The 19,273-nt window shown below is 40.0% G+C and overlaps 1 protein-coding gene across 1 annotated transcript; it reads left to right on the forward strand.

Moving 5' to 3' along the window:
• The first annotated feature begins 2,538 nt into the window (after nucleotides 1–2,538).
• Nucleotides 2,539–18,919, forward strand: igfbp2a (insulin-like growth factor binding protein 2a). Its single transcript, XM_046059285.1, has 4 exons — nucleotides 2,539–2,948; nucleotides 15,099–15,280; nucleotides 17,906–18,046; nucleotides 18,289–18,919. Exons 1-4 carry the CDS (start codon nucleotides 2,549–2,551, stop codon nucleotides 18,445–18,447), a joined length of 882 nt encoding a protein of 293 aa, XP_045915241.1. The 5' UTR covers nucleotides 2,539–2,548; the 3' UTR covers nucleotides 18,448–18,919.
• The last annotated feature ends 354 nt before the right edge of the window (nucleotides 18,920–19,273 follow it).

Raw genomic sequence — 19,273 nt, forward strand, 5'->3', positions numbered from 1 at the left:
CCTCCTAAAATTGCCAGTCCACGTCAGTCTGTGTGAATTACATCATTAATTTATATAACACATTTATGCTATAGGCTATATGAGTTGTAATTGGCATCACTTTATCTCAACAACCCCTAGAATTTATAATCAGCATATGACCAGCTAATAGATGGTTTATAACCCACTATAGTTGTGAACAGGATATTTTAAGTGTTCATTAATGTATTTGTCATCAACTTTAACTCATCATATGAGGCATCCATAAGTGGGATATAAATAGATAATGAATGCTTGATAACATAACTAATTGATATAGAGAGATGTGTCTTTGTGAGTTTTGAACACATTTATAAACAGTTTTAAACCACCCTGGGAAATTATTTGAATAAATGTTTTATAAATGCTTGGTTCATGTGTGTAATGCAATGTCATTATAGCCTATATAATTACAGCGATGTTATACTGAGTTATTAAAAATTCATTAACTGTTTATACACACATTAAAGTGTGGTAGGTCCTTCATAGTCCTTCATTATGTTTACAAATACATGAATAAACACTTAAAATGTCTTTTTTTTTTACTTACTTCCACATTTTAGTGTATAATAAAGCATTAATTGTGTGTTTATACACTGCTTATAAATGCTTAATCGGGGATAAAATAAAGTGCTGTGATATGGCTAAAAGACTGGGCAGAGTTTTGGGGACTTACTGTACTGTAATTAAGAAGATGACCTCTCGCATACAAACCTCTCTCTGTATACTTGCAGAGGCGCATGTACTGTATGTGTCTTCAGCCCATCAGTGATCCCATACCTTCCTCTATCAATGTGGAGTTTATCCAGAGTTTGTGTTTGCTTAACAGTTCCATGGGGAGGAATTCAAGTAACTGACCTTGGTGGGGATTACTTTGCACACATGGGCAGATACTGCGGCCTGTTAGGCCTATTAGCTAGTGGCCATCCCGCAGCTTTTCCATCCATGGTTTCATAAAATGACATATGAGGTTCTATGTGCAAACAGCCCTCTGGGCATCCTCCTGACTCACACCCCTGAGATACAAGACAGCTTCAAATGTGCCCTTTCTCCCTCCCACACCCCCAAGGTGAGCTAGGATGCTGGCCGTGAATAGGGCCAAATAGTATTAAATCAAGGGGCACCCACAAAACAAAATAATCTGCATTTATATCTGCGGAGTAAGGTTACACATGCCACTTCTATTTCTGGGCCCTTGGATAAACACCGATTAGTCTACCGCACTGGACAGGGTTAATAGGAGCTTGTTCGGTGGGAAAGCAAGACACCTCAAGGCTTGGCCTCACCGATCGATAGGAAACATTGCTGTATATGTGCACAGTAGCATTACTGTACACAGGTATATAAGTTGGTAGCAGCTGGCGAGTTTTAATTGAGTGTCAATGGACATGTGTGCCACGGTGGGGAGGTCTTTCCATGTAAGGAATGCTCTGCACATAGTCCTTTTGTTTGTTTGTTTATTTATTTATGCATTCTGGGAGTCGGGTCATCCTGTGCTGATTGAAACAAACATGCTAAAGTATGTATAGTAATGCAGAGTCTACCAGCCACGGAGCTATAATTCACTGCCTTGTTTTTGATGCTGGAGCACAAGTTCAAGTTTCGCATCTACTCCTCATTTTAGAAATTGTCTTTTACAATCAGGGGAGCAAAGTTATTTATAATTACCTCTAGAAAGTTCTTTTCCACTTGATATCGCCACAAAGAGGTCAGGGGTCAGAGTCAGCTAGAGAGTACCAGAACAGGTCATTAAAAGATGGTGACGGTGACACTTTCATATCCCTTTGTGGGCTCCTATGATGATGCTGAAACTGTTTGTGGTGCTGTGCACTGTGTTTCAATGAATATCTTGACAAAAACGCTAAAGTATGAAATTCTGCTGAAGATCAAATCATTTCACTGAAGCCAAACATGCAGTTTGACAAGGCCCAAACCCAAAAACTATTTGTACTAACCACATTTTGGGGGACAACACTGAGGACAAGCATGAAGTTGTTAGTCCAAGGTGATACATTGTGAGACTGTCCCTTTAGAGGAAGCATTAGACCTACATGGCGATTTGTGGAAAGGGGGATTTTTCTTTCAATTTATCCCTATAGGCAGGTTCAGAAAGTGAAAAGCTAACAGCTTGGCCAACTAGAGGGGTTTGTAATATCATCCAATCAGACTATTGTACCTACTCTCAGAAATTCACAAGCTTTTAATTTAGCCAGTTTACTTCAACCTTTAAGACCATTATTTCCATTCTGGGTTAAGTAAGCCAATTTAAGGATAAAATAAGGAACGGGGCACAAATAAGTCTTCACTCGAATTATTTGTGTAATTTGCTGCTAATATTTCAGCAGATGTAAAAAATGACATTTGAACTAAATCTCCTGTCTTACGAATTTTTGAATTAACACCAACATGTGGCCCCAAGAGCAAACCTGGGAATTTGTAGGACCCAGCAGACCTCCCAGCCCCCGGCTTCACCTGTTCGCATGCACATTTCTTCCCCTTTTTTTCACTTGGGATTGCCTTCCATCGCCCCATGATAATGACCAAAAACCTCATGCCTATAACAATGCTGTCGTACGCGGGCGTCAGCTTGCTAATCCTCTCCGCGTCTCTCGCCGGTGCCTCCCTGGCCGAGATGGTGTTCCGCTGCCCGGGCTGCACCGCGGAGCGCCAGGCGCTGTGCCCAAAGCTCACCGAGGCTTGCGCAGAGATAGTGCGCGAACCGGGCTGCGGATGCTGCCCCGTGTGCGCCCGGCAAGAGAGCGAGATGTGCGGCGTGTACACCCCGAGGTGCTCCACCGGTCTGCGATGCTACCCGACGCCCGACTCGGAGCTTCCCCTGGAGCAACTGGTGCAGGGTCAGGGACAGTGCCGGCGCAAAGTGGACACCGAAACGACCACTTACAGCCAGGAGCACCGGGAGCAAACCAGCGGTCAGTCCGTTTACTGGAAACCTGGTTTTCTTCTATCAATTTTTAATGACACTGTCTAGACTGCAGCATGAGGAATAGTGTAGAAATATTGCATTGTCATGAAGGCTGAGCCCAAAGCTGTGTCAAATAGGGACTGTTACTCAATAATGAAGTTGTAGGCACCATTTTGCACGTTAGTGGATGATATTCCTAAAACATTTTTGTGATATTACATAGGCCTATAGTTTTGCTTTGATGTCTGTAGTACATCCTTTTAACATTTATTGGATAATTATGTGGCCTTTCAGAACTCCATTTAAGCCCTTTGCCTACAGACTTGAAATAATCTGGACGTTTGTACTATCAGCACTTTATTAGATCTGTAATGGTGCATTAGGGGGCCTATAGTGCTCATGCCCTTTATTCTGCATTCAAGGTGTGCAATTTCTAAACTTATGCTGCAGTAATGACCTATTTTATGATTGTTGCAGGAGGTATTCTTACACTCCCGTTAAAGTCTGTGTTGCATAGACCTGTTTAAAGTGTTGTGAATCATCCTGGTGTGCATGGGGAGAGAGAAACAAAAGGAACAGTCACTCTACCCAAGTTAACCTCAGCTATGCTCCAAACAGCTGGCCCTCCAGCCTTTCCCAATATCCCTCCCGAAAAGATTTGCCTTTTAAACACTGTAACAGAGAACAAGGTAGTGGCCTGCAAAAATTCCCAGAAGTTGTACTCAGTGGGATGGACACAGAAAACATCATAGTATTGATGTTGACATTTCCACAGGGGAGTGGAGAGAAAGAAACAGTGAGAGACAGCAGGAGGAATGTTGCATTGATTGGAAAAGTGGACTTTGGGCTTTGACCAGGAGTAACAATAAACTGTTATTGACAACTGGAGCGTCTACCTGGAAAATGAGCTGGATATATGTTCAGGAGTATCACAATGAATCTTCGTGCGGGTTGGAGACAGCAGGGCTCATGTGGTTTGTGTTTAAACAAGGACAGGTCACAGTGAGGAAGGAAAGTAAACACCTTAATAATTGGCTGATTTTGAAGCTGCAAACACATACAGTCAATGAGTGTCCAGTGGAGCCTGCTGGGGTGTGATTTCTACTCATTTCCAAATCCGTGCTTTGTCAGAGTTTACCTCCAGACTGACACGTGTTTATTTTGGCACTGAACTCCTGGAACGTAGAGAAACTACCGGAGACGGCATTCAGAGTAACCCTGTTCCCTAAAAGGACTCTTCAGCACACTGACAAAAGGTCAAAAAAGCCTCACGACACATTTGTGATTTAATAATCAGCCATCAGAATGACTTAAGTCCACATTTATGGAACCTTAACAGGACACAGCAGTGTTTATTTCTGTAGCCCTCTTCACACAATAATAGTCAAGTAATAAAAAAGCCATGAATTATATAGTTACATAAGAGCAAATCAAGAGAACAAAATACATGGACGTATCATGTAAAGGCTTGCTTGCAAGAAGGCAATTTGTTCGATGTCACTTTTTTTTCCCCCCTCAGGTTTGGGTCAGGCTGTGCTTCGTCTTGTAGGTTGAAAGAGATTTAGTTAGATGTGTCCAAAAAACAACATAAAAGCTTAGAAACTGTCTCTAAAGGCTGAATTCTGAGTTGTTTTGGATTAAAGCCTCACTACTGCAGATGGAAGGGTGATTCTGACCAAAGAAAGAGGTATAGTATATTACAGTGAGTGGTCTAAATCAAGTGTGCAGCTTCCTCAGGGTCAAAAGAAAGGAAAGAAAAATATAAGCTTGCACACGCCGCCATCCACCTCTGCTCTGTTTGTGCCAGTCGATTTTTGTAATATATCTTAATAATATTGTTGTTGGTGTTGCAGATGGTTACTGTCAGTCTCGTGTGTTTCATTTGGCCCAGTTTGAGACTACACAGACTTGATTTCCTGTCATAAATTCTTCGCAGATACACAGCTAAAAAAAGAGGAAGTAATGAAATCCCTGATAGAAATCAACTCACAGGGGCTGTTTGGAAGATCGAGAGCAAACTTTAACATTCTGGCTACTATCCACTGCATCTTCCATGTTCCAGGAATTCATCTGTATATGACAGAAAAAAGCTGATTATAATACAATAATTCAGTGGTTGTATTAAGTTGAGCAAGGGGGAGTGGCAACTCTTGAGTTTATTTGACACCCTGGGCAAAGAATCAAAGGATGACATATTGCAGCTGTTTTATTTGGATGTTTATAAGCCGCAACATCCTGGCATCCTGCTTTTCTTGCTTATTTTACTCCAATTAAATGGCACAGAAAGAAATAAAACATCCTAAACCTCATCACTAGACACAATACACTGTAATAAGATTATGTTACATTTCAAAGCAGTATCATTTTCTATGATTTAGTGGTCATAGGTAAAATGTGATTACAAGGCCAGCATAAAAAAGCTGAATAAATCAGTAAAACTGACTAAAAGAATTCCAAAAACTTCAGTTCCAGATTTAACATATAACCCTAAAAAAAAGACAACTTCATCTTGTTAGAGGTGACATTCATAGAGGTTTTACAGCACACACAGTGCTTTTGAAGAATTGATCTGATGGTCTTATCCATTGCAACTTGTAATGACAGCAGCAGTAGAATCCCTGTAAACTCTCGGATTAGCACTACAAACAGCTAACAGCAAAGAGGTCCAAAGGTCAGAGCCAATATTCTTTCGATCCTAGAACGGTCATATAAGAGAGAAGACCCTAGGAAAACATGTGGAGGATACAAATTTACATTCATCCCAAAACATTTGATCAGGCTCATGATGTAATGCTACATAATGAAATATTGATATTGCTGTTGCTTTCTTGTAAAAATGCTACAAAACATAGCACCACATATGAAAGTAAAATAACGCCTACAGTGATGCTTGAAAAAATGGAGCAATGAAGTCATTTAGGTTTTTGTTTGTTTTTAATTAAACTGATTGGATGAAATGTACTGCCACTACACTGGCTTATTTTCTTTTCTGATCTAGACTACAGGCAATTTTTGTTCACTCTTCTAGATTATCAAAGCAACTTAGTAATTCAGTAAGTAAGAAAAAGATATTGCTTCTTAAATCTCTTAGAAATGAGATCCCCAGAGTGCACAGAGGAGTTTCAAAAGGCAGTAATGTCTTGTTTCAGCTCAACAGGAAGTTAATTAGGTTTGGGCCACACTGAAAATTCACTTATGATAGACTCAAACTTAAATTTGCTATATCGAGAGTAAAACTGAAAGTTTATTTTCTTGATTCATCATTTTGTCTACAAAATGTCTGAAAATACTGAAAAATGCTTGCTATCTTTAAGTCAAAGTTAACGGTCAAGTGTCATGTTTTGCTCAACTAACAGTCTAAAAAAAAGCTATTCAGTTTCCAATAATGTGTGACAAAGAAAAGTATTGAATCGTTATATCTAATTCGCTGGGAGCAGCACATTTTGGGCATTTTTGCATGAATGATGGCAAAAACAACCACGACCAATCGATTAATCAGCTAATCGTTGCAGCTCTAATTATAAGATTATTGCATTCCTGTTTTGTATAATATTTTAAGGATCTCTGAATGCAGTACCTTGATGGTTACATCGCTGATATTATGGTCTAAACCAGTGGTTCTCAAACTTTTTACTGACACAAATTAGACTAGGGACCCCCATTTGATAAGATTTTATCCCAGGGTCTCCCATCTGATAGGATATTTTCTTTTATATGTTTTATTACAGAAAATGTATGCAACCCGTGACCAAAATAGTCATATGTTTTTTCATTGTGTAACTTACGGATGGAATGTATAGTGAAAATAAATAATTATTCCCCTTTTTGCTGGGAACCCTGGAGCCCCCGGACCCCACTGGTCTAAACATCTACTTATGCATACTCATAATAAAGCAAATAGCCCGTGATGTTCCTGTGGTGCCGCAGCTTAAAACGTTGCATGGGACCACGCAGACATGTGGCTCTGCTAGTTTCAGCTGAACATCTGAATTGATTTTTATTAACATAAAAAGATGAAACTGCACCAAAACCAAACCCTGTGCACTCTGATTTTTTTCCCCTCGTGCCTTCTTAGCATCTCTGATCTGTGTGTTTGTGTGTGCCGCACAAGTGATTGGCTGCATGTGTTCCACTGCAGGCAACTACACTGAGAATTTGACGAAATACATGTGCTTTTATTCTTACTACCTGAAAAAAAATTATTTTGCAATGCTGCCACTTGAATTCAACTTTCTGTGCCATAAGTATCTCAAATAATGCTTTTGTTAAAATAGATGAATATAGACAATACTTAACTCTTAAGCTTTATACTAAAGCCATCCAGATGTGTTAAAATAGACCAAATGAAGGGCAATGGGTATGTATATGGCTCAAAACTCACTCAGAAATGAAGCACACGCCTGTTTTCTACGTTGCTTGCATCAGCCACTATTCTGCTTTTAATGTGAGGACACCGGGTTGGATTCAGCTCTGTGCGCACTCCCGAGGCTCTCATACTACAGTGACAACACCGCAGCTAACGACATGCAGTCCGCTAACACCATAAAACAACTGGCTCACAGCAAAACACAGGCTCCAAGTAAGGATACAAAACAACAATAGAGGTTTATGTGCTGAAGCCCATCAGACCAAACAGGTTCAGATGATGTCGAGTAAAAACAAAGTGAGCATTAGTAAAGCTGGAGAAACACAGAGAAAGTCACGTTAGCACGCCGGCTAACGCCGAGCAGTTGCTATTGTTATCCGGTGCAAAGTTGTATCGCTTTCCATATTACTTCACCAACTAACCGACCATGTTACTTTCCTGTGTACCGCTGGTATTATGTCAAAGTGTCAAAGCCTGCAAGAAATGATGTAATGGAAAAAGCAAATGGGGAGCGATTTGTTTAATATCCTATAGTGATGCAGCCACGAGGAGCCAGCTAACTCTACATTAGCTCGGACCTGCCGCTGTTTGCTTCACAACATTCAATTTAGATTTTATTACCTTTTACCGATACTCAGGTACAGAGCTTCTCCACCTCTTACTCGCTGTAACTAACATGACCCACATAATATACAACCCAGAGGAAGAGCCATCCACTAACACTACAGTAATTTAACTTACTGCAGTCTAACTGTTATAAAGTGTGACACAATCTCGTTATAATCAGTCCAGCTCACTAACCGTTTCATTATCATCCAATACATTTATCTCTGCTGACATTGCTGAGCCTCCAGTGAAAGATACACAGATAGTAAAGTTAGTTACTGAAAGCAACAGGCGAGCTAATGCTGTAGCATGTCGGCTAAATGCAGTCACTGTACCGTTATCAATGTAACGAGCATGGATTAGTTCAACATCAAGATGATAAAAATATAACTGTAACGTTGCAGTGGGATTTACCTGAGTTTCCACCATGTTGTGTGAAGCTGTCTCCCTGTCTCTCTATAGCTGCTGTCACTTTTTTCGGGAGTACTGTGCCAATACACCGGTGGCTGAATGAAAGGTACGGCGCCGGCACTGAGCTGCCTCTGAGACAGGAACGTTGAAGTAACAGAGCCTGAACATGTCTGTGTGAAAAGCCACAGCCGGCATGCAGGTGTTTCTGCGTTTATTGCAGGATTTCTGTATGAAAGCGGTTGTGTTTCGGATTATGCTTGCTCATGAGTTCAAGCGAGCACGCATACAAGCACACGCCTGGTTGCAATCTTAAAACCGTACCGCTAATGGACGCTGAAATGCCCCTTTAATGGAGATACAATCTCTGAAAGTATATTTTTCATTCAAATTCAGAATTTTTCTAATAACAAAAATAGACCATGTTTCATTAATTTTGAGCTGAAATGTCTCTCTATTCAAAACTAACACCCACACATTTCCCCCTACCCTCTCTGTTTATGCACAGTATCACTTGATATTCTGTTCCCACAGAAACCTGGACCCAAATAAAGGTTCTTTTAATCAGATTGGATAGGCGTTTAGTTGTTTTGACTGGAATCATACGATATATGACCTTGAGAAGGAACAACTTGAACAGAGCCCGGACTGAGCTCATAGTTTGTTGCTTGACTGTCACATGAATTAACAAAAAGTGATTTGAATGCAATGGTGCCCATTCTTTATTATGAGACACTGTTAGTTGGTTTTTACTCTTCAAAACAGCCTTTTGTCCCTGTGTTAATTTAGCATAAACCTCTCCAGAGTCTGTTTTACATGTTGACAATGAGAAGGGAAAACCTTTAGTATCAATACTGCTATAAAAGTTGTTATGGAGTTGAAAAATTAGGTGGAAAGAAAAGTGGAAAACTCCTGTACCATCTGGTCGCTGAAATAACATTGTTAGCTAACAAGGGGCATTCCTGTGTACCTGCGGGGGCATCCAGACGGAGCCCGCAGGACTGAAATAGCTCTGAGATAATCCCCACCCCACCCATACCCCAGGCTCCTCCAAAAACATGGGCATTAGTGCCATCTACCCCACAGGCGTCAACTTCACGTGTACCAGTGCCAAGAATCTCCTCGTGCCTATTGAGATCCAGAATAACTTCCCACCCTCCTTTTTGGTCAAAGGTGATTTAAGACAATGCAAACACTGTCTGAAATGCTACTGACACTGGAGGGGAAGGGGACGTCGGGCATCGGAGGGGAGAGGGAAAGTTTCAGGATGCACTTGACTTTGTTTGCTTGTCATAGAAGGTTGCAGAGCAATACCATGGGGATTTTGATCTACAAACCTTTCTTTATATTTCCATCAGTGTACGGTCGCGGTCTAATTTATCCATTTCTCACTTGTCCTCACCCTAACAATGGAGGTGAGGGAGGTGTGGGTGGAGGCAAACAGTCCTCTAAAATTTCTTCAGACACTGCGTTCTCTCACACCCACTTTTGTGGTCAAAGTGAAAACTTTGACTTGCCAGTGACGTTGGAGGGGAAGAGGCAAACTCGGCATCACCAAAGTTATGCATAGGCAGAGCAATCCATTCAATAGTTGTTGAGATATTTCACTAAAAACCAAAAATGTCATGGCGCTAGAGAATAAGTTTGGCCATCACCAAAGTCAGTAGGGTTCGTCTTTAGGGGACCATGAATGTCAGTACAAAATTCCATGGTAATCCATATAATAATTGTGTTAGTGGAGAGTTTAAGTGCTCTTTGATGGTGCAGTAAAACATACCTCTGGCTTTAAATAATTGACTTAACGGGCCCAAGCACTGTTTACTGATAGGTTGACAAGGTTACAAAAGATCCAAATCCATTCATCAATCCAAGACAAAAGGGAGTGGTCTGTGGGAATTGATTCCAGATCTAATTCTCATGTCTTTCTTGGTGTTGCCTTCATTGTCTTTAGGTACAACCTATGAAACCACAATTTAAGTTTTGTTTGAGCTGACCTTTCAAAAACATGACATTTTGAGGCACAAGGTTTTCACCCAGCGACCGACACGTCACCATTGTTATAAATTAGTGACTATAACCCAAGAGTTTTTAAACCACTCTGTGTCCACTCACATCCCTCATATCTGTACAGCGGTTGAGAATGATTGTCAGTGGTAGCTGGCATGCTCTAAAAGTTCGATGTGTTCCAACTTGCCTCAGTTCATGCCCTACTTCAGGTCCTGTACAATCGCCCCAGAGTTCACCCAGCGGTGCAGGTAGAGCTGCGGTGTGTACATACGTGTCAGAGCCTGTCCGATCTCTGCTTTTAGATGACTGTTGCGGGCCAGAAACCCTGGAAGGTAAACATATCTGCACTCTGCTGAGTTTGTGTTTCTAGGAAAACAGTCCCACTAGGCCCTGTAATGGACGATGGTCGGCAGCTACTCTTCACAGCGTCTTTCATTAACTTCTTGAGTGGCACATGACCTATTTCACACCTCAGGTGCGTTAAAAGCCACACTGAGAGATAACATTTTACAGATGTTCACATTCCAACATTTAAAGGGATAGTTCAGTTTCTGGTGAATATTGTTCTACTTACCCAGAGTCAGATTATTGCTTTTTCAATATGTTTATGGGCAGTTTATATCTTGTGCACAGGTATAATGACCGGTGATCTTAGATTAGCTTAGCTAAGCTGCTGTATGTCTATGGAATCAAGTAGCAGCTTAATATCAAAAATATTTATTTCATATATTAACAAAAAGAAATTACACATCATAATGTAACATGCATGAAGTTGTGATTTCACTTTTGGCAAATGAAAGTATGAAATCATATAAATCATATAATATCTTCAACACGGGTACACACATGCATCAACAGACACTGACTTTCATTTAAATTTCAAACACAGTTCCTGTTTTTGGTTGTTTTTGTCTTGCATAGCAGCACCGCAAAGAGAAAATCATACATGAATGAATGTTATTTTTTTTCAAATGAAAGTCAGTGACACATGTCACGTGTATTTAGTGCAATACATTGAAGCTGCCAATATTGGTACACTATTTTACAGGTCTATAATTCCCTCTAATACTTTCCTTGAAAGACTTCTGTAATTTAAGTTACATATCGGTTTCTCTCTGAATAAAATTATATGAAATTATGGGACCTATTAAACGAAATACCCAAATGCTCATGTGCAGGAAAAGTCTTAGTGTTTTCTTCTTTTTTTGTTGTGTTTTCTACTTTTGAGAGAAGCTGCTTCTTGATCCATTGACATCCACTAACTTTGCTAGTCAACATCCCTCCAAACTGCATGGCGAAACTGGCCAATCATAAAAAAAGACATCACATCCACGAGTTTGTCTGACAATAAAGCAAGAGTATGTTTGTATCTAACAGAAAAAGAGAGAATGCTGCTGTGTGCTTGTATCTTTCCCTTTTCAACCTTTCCATTCTCCACGACCCGGCCAAGTTTGCCATTTGCTTAGTTGACCAGAATTTGGACAATCAGACATGACACTTCTGGCCTACGTGCCATCTGGGAATTCGACATGGATCAGATATAGAAAGGAAGCCTCTCGGACCATTGTGTGAGGATTAACTCAAGCAGTAGACTGGACAGTAGGCCTGCTGCTATGTTGATACTGCTGATCCCAAGCCCACCGCTGTGGAACGGCTTGGACTGCAGAGGCCTAGTGCCCCCTAAAAGTGGGGTCCTGACCCCCTGTGTTTGTGTGTGTGTGTGTGTGTATACATTTGAAAGGGAGATCACTGTTTTTGCTGCTTGTAAATTGTACGTTGTGTGTCTGTGTGCGCCCAGACTGTGTATTTGAGTGAACATCTCAGGAATGATGGTATTGCACTTTAATACTGTGGGTAGTATATGAAACAGCTAAACAAAAAAGCATCCCAGCTACCAATATTCCTAAGTGTGTGTTATTCCTAAGTGTGTTGTGCTCACACTCACACACATGATTTCAGTTGACTTTTGCCCCTTTTTGCAAGAAACTCAGTCTTCAAAGAACAGCCAGATAGAGCACAGTGGAGCGTCATAGGGGGAACAGAAGTCCAACAACACCAGATCTATCTGATGGCAAAAGGCGCCAGCACCTTGTTATTGCTTCGTTTGGAATTTCCTTTCTCCCGTTCTCTCTTAGGCCTTTTGTAATCATATTCTACAACCGGATGTCAAATTTACCTCTTGCAGAGCACAGAGAATACCTCTCCAATCCACCAACACCACCAGTAACACACACTCACCTTCATTCTCTGACCTACAAACGCTTTTCCAGAAGTCTGCACGTTACAGCTTGGCCCTTGCATAACTGTGAACTATCCACTTACTGGCCCGACTATTTGACCTTCTCTACTGTCTGTGCTTATTTCTCTTCTCTCCCTCAGGTGTCAGGTGGAGTCCTGCATAGGTGAAACACATCCTTTTCTTCAAAAATTCTGTGAAAAGGAGCCGTTTTCTGGCAGATATATATTCACTATATATTATTCTTAAAAGAGATGTGACCATGCTGCTCTCTGAGGAATTTGCATCATGTAACATTTTTTCATCTAATATCAGCTGGTTTGGAACGATGCTCCTCTTCCACTCCCTCCGCATCAACCCCCAACCCCTAAGTATGCTCTGTTGTCAGAAACAACATGTTGGGTTGGACCTGATGGCCTCTCACATTGTTTGCTCCATCTGTTTGAAGAGAGGGGTTTTTTTTAGGTTGATGTTTAACAAGACTCCAAGGAGAGAGGAGACGGTCAAACTCAATGAAATCCGCCTGGAGGACTCACTGGATGGCCACATGGTCTCTGCTATTTGACATAGTTTCAGTGACAGGAACAGTACATGCAATGCATTTGTTGTTGGTTAAGGGCAGTGAGACATTTGCTACCTGACTCAATTGGAATTTATTGTTTTTTAAGTGTTATCCTCATAGATTAAAATCCATGGACAACTGGCCTTCTTTTTAAGTGTTGTACAGAGATGGCATTTATACTGGTCTTGCAGTTTTAAAGTCAGGTGGCATTCAGGACACTCAATCTACGAAGAGGGTTCAAACAGAGAAATTGTGCATTTTTGGTTGCTTAATACTGAAATCACATTATAACATCTTTTAAATTAATTAATAGCTAGCTAGCAAGTGCCATTTAGTTGTTGGTGAAAACTACAACTAAATCTGAATCCCTGGTTATCTTTTTAGTGTGATATGTATATATTCAATGTCTTTTGGCTGTTAATGTGTTCAAAGATAGCTAGCAAGTGGCATTTATGTTAGCGTTCTTCACAGACCCAAAACATTTATTCTTCCCCTGCACTTCTCAATGCACAATTATTCTCATTTTCTGAGATGATTATGAAGCACCAGGTGATAGCTTGAGACCGGACCCACTCAGGTATTAGATGAATGGACACCCCATAACACTGAACATAGTTTTGACCTGTGGAGTACTCAAATTATGCTGAATTCATCATGTAGTCTTCCAAATACAAGTTATAAAAAAACTTTAATTGTCTGATAATTTTGTCCATTTATCACCACTTTTCACATCTGCTCATGAAATTAAATCACACTAGTAAGTTAAAAAAGCAACCATGGAAACCTGACTGAAGTTCAGCAGTGGCCAACTTCTCTCAGCCCACAAGCTTGTTAACAGTACTGCATGTGGTTGCTTCGCTCTATGAGAAAGGAAAGGATTGTAGTGTAGTGACTCATTGATTGTGCTGATGCATTTCAGAGCACTTCTACAGTGGCTTGGACCCTTACACAGAGCTTACCACCCCCAACATTATCTTTAGAGAAAATGTAAACTATGAACATGAGTAAAACTGTTACAAACACAAGAAGTATACTTTTTTCAAATGTGAACTTAAACAATGCAGAGTGGAAATGAGCAATGTCAGCAATGAAATCAAAGCAATGATGTGAGCTATTTGCTGCGGAAGCCTTGAGATATGCCAAAATGAAAAGAAAGAGTGACAGCCAGTTGAAGAAAGAGCTGAGCTTCTATATTTTGGAGGGTCCAGGTCAGCTGATGACCTTCCACAAATTTGCCATTTGCCTGAATTTAAAGTGGGCCAATCATTGGACACACTGGGATGGATGTTGGAAAATTCAGATAACTGTGTTTTATATTTCCTTCCATACACACTCTCTCATATTCCCCAAGTCACCCTTTCCCCAACAAAAATAAATAAGTAGATAAATAAAATGGAAAAAGTTGATTAATTGCATTACATAAAACATACACAAAGACCAAAAAATACATTAAATAAAATACAAAAAATTAATTAGAGACAGATCATTTTGCTGCCAGACCAATTTTATGCCTAACATGTAGGACACTGTCTTGCTCAAAGACACTGAAACAATAAGTAAGGTCATTAAACATTTGCAATAAAGACAGATTTGTTAGGACATTAACCATCTTGCACATCTCTCCTCTATCAAAGAGGAGAAAGTTCTCATTTTATTCTCCTCAAGGAGCTGAGAGAGCAGGGTCAGCGTCACCTCTGCCATTAACAAAAAACCTTTTTAGCAGAGTAGGCCACTAACTTCGTCACTCTGACAAATGATCTGTGCAAGTATTTCACCCCACTTCCAGCCTCTTAAAGCCCAATCCATTACCAAAATGACAGCAGGAGGGCAACTGAGTGGCTTAGTGCACAGAGACACCGTCCTAAAAAGTCACTGTTTAATTGCTTTTTGAGAAAGATACTTAATTCTTTTCCTGCCCACTTTATTTCCTACTCTGCAGTAAATTTTGATTTTATGGATTTTATGTCTGCAGGTGAGGCTGTGGAGCCGCTGCCTGAGCAGGGGGTAAGTGAGATCCCGGGCATCCGGAAGCCCAGTAAAGAGACCACCTGGCTGGGACCCAAAGAGAGCGCTGTACGCCAGCACAGACAGGAGATGAAGACCAAGATGAAGACCAACAAGGTGGAAGAGGTGAAACCTCCACGGCCCAAACAGGTGAGGCATAGCAGAGTGTCTGTTCTTTAGGAAAGCTCTGGAAATGTTGGGCAAAGTTATTGAAATTATTAAATGTAAGCCCTGAAGTCAAGAAAGGCATGAATTTAGCTTTTGTTCCTGAGAAATGTAGAAGACTGTCTTATGTGACAGAATCATATATGAAGATTAAACTTTCACATACCATTTTTTCTCCATGTGTGACACTTAATGTTTTTGTAAATCGTTACAGTCTTTCCATTTTCTGTACTATGTGGAAAAAAAAATCAAACCATTTTGTCAGTATTTGTAAGAAAGAGATCATTCTTCATTGACATATTTGATAAATTGGCAACAATACCAAGTATCAGTCCAGAGCACTTTCTTCTTTCTCTCTTTTTTCTTCCCTGAATCTTTGTTGGCTGAAAAAATTGCAACATTAAATAATAGTAACAAAAAAACTGAATGGGAAATACATTCACATTTTTTCTATCCCTCGTGCAGTCCTGTTGATGGATTAACTTATTACTCTGTGCCGCGCTTTGAGTCTTGTGTCATGTCCATTTTTGCTTCTTGTAATTATTCAATTAAGAGGAAAAATAATTATTTCCTTGTAATAGCTTTTTACTTGCTGTTAAAAGTCTTTATCCAGATATCAGTCACTTTCTAGTACAATTATTCCTGATTATAACTTACAGAGATAAAGACTCTTTATATTTAGTACTTGTGTTAGGACTTTACCATGGGATCAAAACATAAAACATAATCATGAACCCATAGGCATCTAGGAATTGAGCAAAATTCAAGCTGGGGTAATACATTTATATTGAAATCAATTTTTGTTATATTTATTGAAATTCTTTTTACGTCCTGACATCAAACAATAAATCAAATAAAATACAGTACCTGTGGCTATCACCGACTGTAATGAGCATGGTCAATCAATTCATTCCGTCCAAATGAAATGATTGGCACATGTAAATCTGATTTTGGAGGGAGTGGCTTTGGAGGCAGGTCTTTTCCTAGTTGGATGCTTTCAAAATCTAGCTGTCTCTTGCTAGTTCTCCAAGGTTGCCTACTCTAGCTTTAAGCTAGTAAACAAAGGGGGGTTGATGGGCTGCCTTTTTGCAAGCTTTGTCACAGTGGAGGCCCACAGTCTCGGACTTTAAAAACCGAGATCTATGTAAAATTATCCACACTCTCTTCAACATATCTGGCCCTTTTCTCTTCTTCAGTTTAATTTTTTTCTTTGTTACCTCAAGGTGACTTTAACTACAAATCACTTCTTAACTTTAAGTGAAAAATGCACCAACAATTTTACTATTGTAGAAGTTTTAGAAAGTCACACTGTTATGACTTTAGAGCCTAAAACCTTGACTAACACAGTGTTTAATTTGATGGGTTGGATCTGTCTGATACCTGGTTGATTTAATAAGGTCAGGATCAGCACAGATACAATGCACCATATGGGATCATCACAAGACTCTGCTTGTAGAATTATTGTTGATACTCTCAGCCACATGGGTTTGAGATTGTATTGGTATCACATAAAGGTTGCAACCCAGAATTGTTAAAATCAACAAATTAAATGCATAAAATTGTGTGTGTGTGTGTGCGTGTGTGTGTGTGCGCGTGTGTGTGTGTGTGTTGTATTGTGAAAAATAAGCTCTGCAATACATGACATAATAATCATAAATAATACAGCCAACAACTACTATGACTGAACATAAGAATGTGTAAATAGTGCAGGTCTTTTGTTGATCTCCCTCAGCCACGATGAGTGTGTATAGGAACAGCTCCTAGACTTCTGAGGGAAGAAAAAGGAGTGCAGTGTCGCCTCCCTCTGGTACAGCAGCTGTAAGTGTTTGGATGCTGCAATGAAAAGTGTTTTATTGAAGATCATTTCATGAGTAAAAGTAGTGTAGCCTGAGAAGGAAATATAGCAAAGATGAAATAGTTCCCCATTATTTTTTTTCCATTCAACACTTCCACCAACCACTGTGCTTTAATCAAAAGGCAGATATTTACTGACCTTAAATACACCTGACACGCTCTGTATCCCACAGCTGGGACTCAAGGGCATTTCTAACCGGCATCATGGTATTTTCCATCCGCCATAAAAACCATTTAAAGGTTATTGCTCCACCAGAAACGTATGACTGTCTCAACAAGGCATTTGGCTCAGTCGAAATGTGAGGTAAACCTGAGGTCACTGGCAAGAGTTATTTGTAATTGGCAAGAAAAAAAGCCCTTTAGCTTTACTGTGTGGGTGTGTGTGAATCTGTGTGTGTGCCTTTTATATGAGATTTTATGTAGCAAGTCCAAAATGTGCAGATTGCCTTTCAAACATATCTTGGTGCATCCTGGAATAGTTTCCCGTTGTGTGCATGGATTTTACTGAACTTGAAACCAGATTTATGATTTTTTTAGATAAGATATACAAGCAAACATTTTTTAAACTAAAACTCCAATTGGAAAAACTAATTTTTTGTGCACAGAAGTTGAAAAAATGTCATCAAAATCATTTGTACAGAACATTTTATGCCACAGGCCAACCACCTTTCAACCATTTGTCACTGACTCTAACACACCCAAATGTTTCGATGTGGGCCTGTGAACATGACTAATGTTGTTTTTGCTGTTTTGAAGACTCAGTGTCAGCAGGATCTTGATCAGATCCTGGAGAGGATATCCAAGATGCCCTTCAGAGATAACCGAGGTCCCCTGGAAGACCTGTATGCCCTGCACATCCCTAATTGTGACAAGAGGGGGCAGTACAACCTCAAACAGGTGACTCCAGGCATTTTGGGAAACAGGGTGGTAAAGATGGTGCACTATATTTTCAGACATTCGTCAAGCTAAAATGAATTTGATAATGATAGAAAATTCATTCATGTAGTATTAAAAATATAAACATTTCTTAAAGTATCACATTTCAAAGATTTTATTTAAATACTGGTGTTTATAGAAAAGATCTAAAATAACACAAAAGCATGCAGAAACAAACAAAAACACATCATTTTGTATTTCAGTGCAAGATGTCTCTCCATGGTCAGAGGGGCGAGTGCTGGTGCGTCAACCCTCACACCGGCCGACCCATCCCGTCAGCCCCCACTGTGAGGGGCGACCCCAACTGCAGCCAGTACCTCAGAGAGCTGGAGCTGGAGCTCCCTGACATGGCCCAGATATAGCGTGGCATGAAACAAACAAACAAAAAAAAACAACAACAACAAACAAACTGTAAAGTACTTAGGAACAAAGAACATCTGAGTAAGCTATATATTATCTTTCTGTGTGTATGTGTCTCTAGTTAATTTGATGACGGTGACATTTGAAATTGTAACCACCAAAAAAGGATTAAATGATAGAATCCAGCTTGCTGCGTAGGATGTAACAGCAGATTATTCTTGGGAGAAGTAAAGATAAGACTCCTTTTTCCTTTAGATATTCAGTAGATGTCAGCTGGAGTGTCGGTGACTTGGCTTTACTAATTGTGACTTTGTTGAGATTTGCTCTGTTGTCAGTGTTTTGTACTGTATGTGTTGAAAAATGAAAAGCCTTCAACATATTTGGTGTTTTTAGGTGTGTTTTCGTGCCCTAGCTTGCAGACTACTGTTAATGCCTTATTAACAGATAACGCTATTAAAATGACAATAAATTCTATTTGTGCCTGCCTGTGTTTTAATGTGTAGACGCACTTTGAATTCGGTGCACTTGAAGCAGGGGTGTTTTGAAAGCATTTGGGTGTGTAATTCTTTACCACTGTCACCATCAGATAGTAGTAGAAGTAGTTTATATTACTAGCGTGGTCACATTCGCTATTTAGAGCAAAAAACAGAGTATAGCTGAGGCTGATGGGAATGGGAAGTCAGGGGACTACCAAATTCATTACAATTTATCCTGAGGGGGATATGAATGTGCATACCAACAGTCCATCCAATAGTTGTCAAGACATTTCACTCAAAAACACGCATATCAACCTCATGGTGGCGCCAAGTCTGTACTAAATTTAATGGC

The sequence above is a fragment of the Micropterus dolomieu genome, linkage group LG01, assembly GCF_021292245.1.
Source record: "Micropterus dolomieu isolate WLL.071019.BEF.003 ecotype Adirondacks linkage group LG01, ASM2129224v1, whole genome shotgun sequence".
NCBI lineage: Eukaryota > Metazoa > Chordata > Actinopteri > Centrarchiformes > Centrarchidae > Micropterus > Micropterus dolomieu.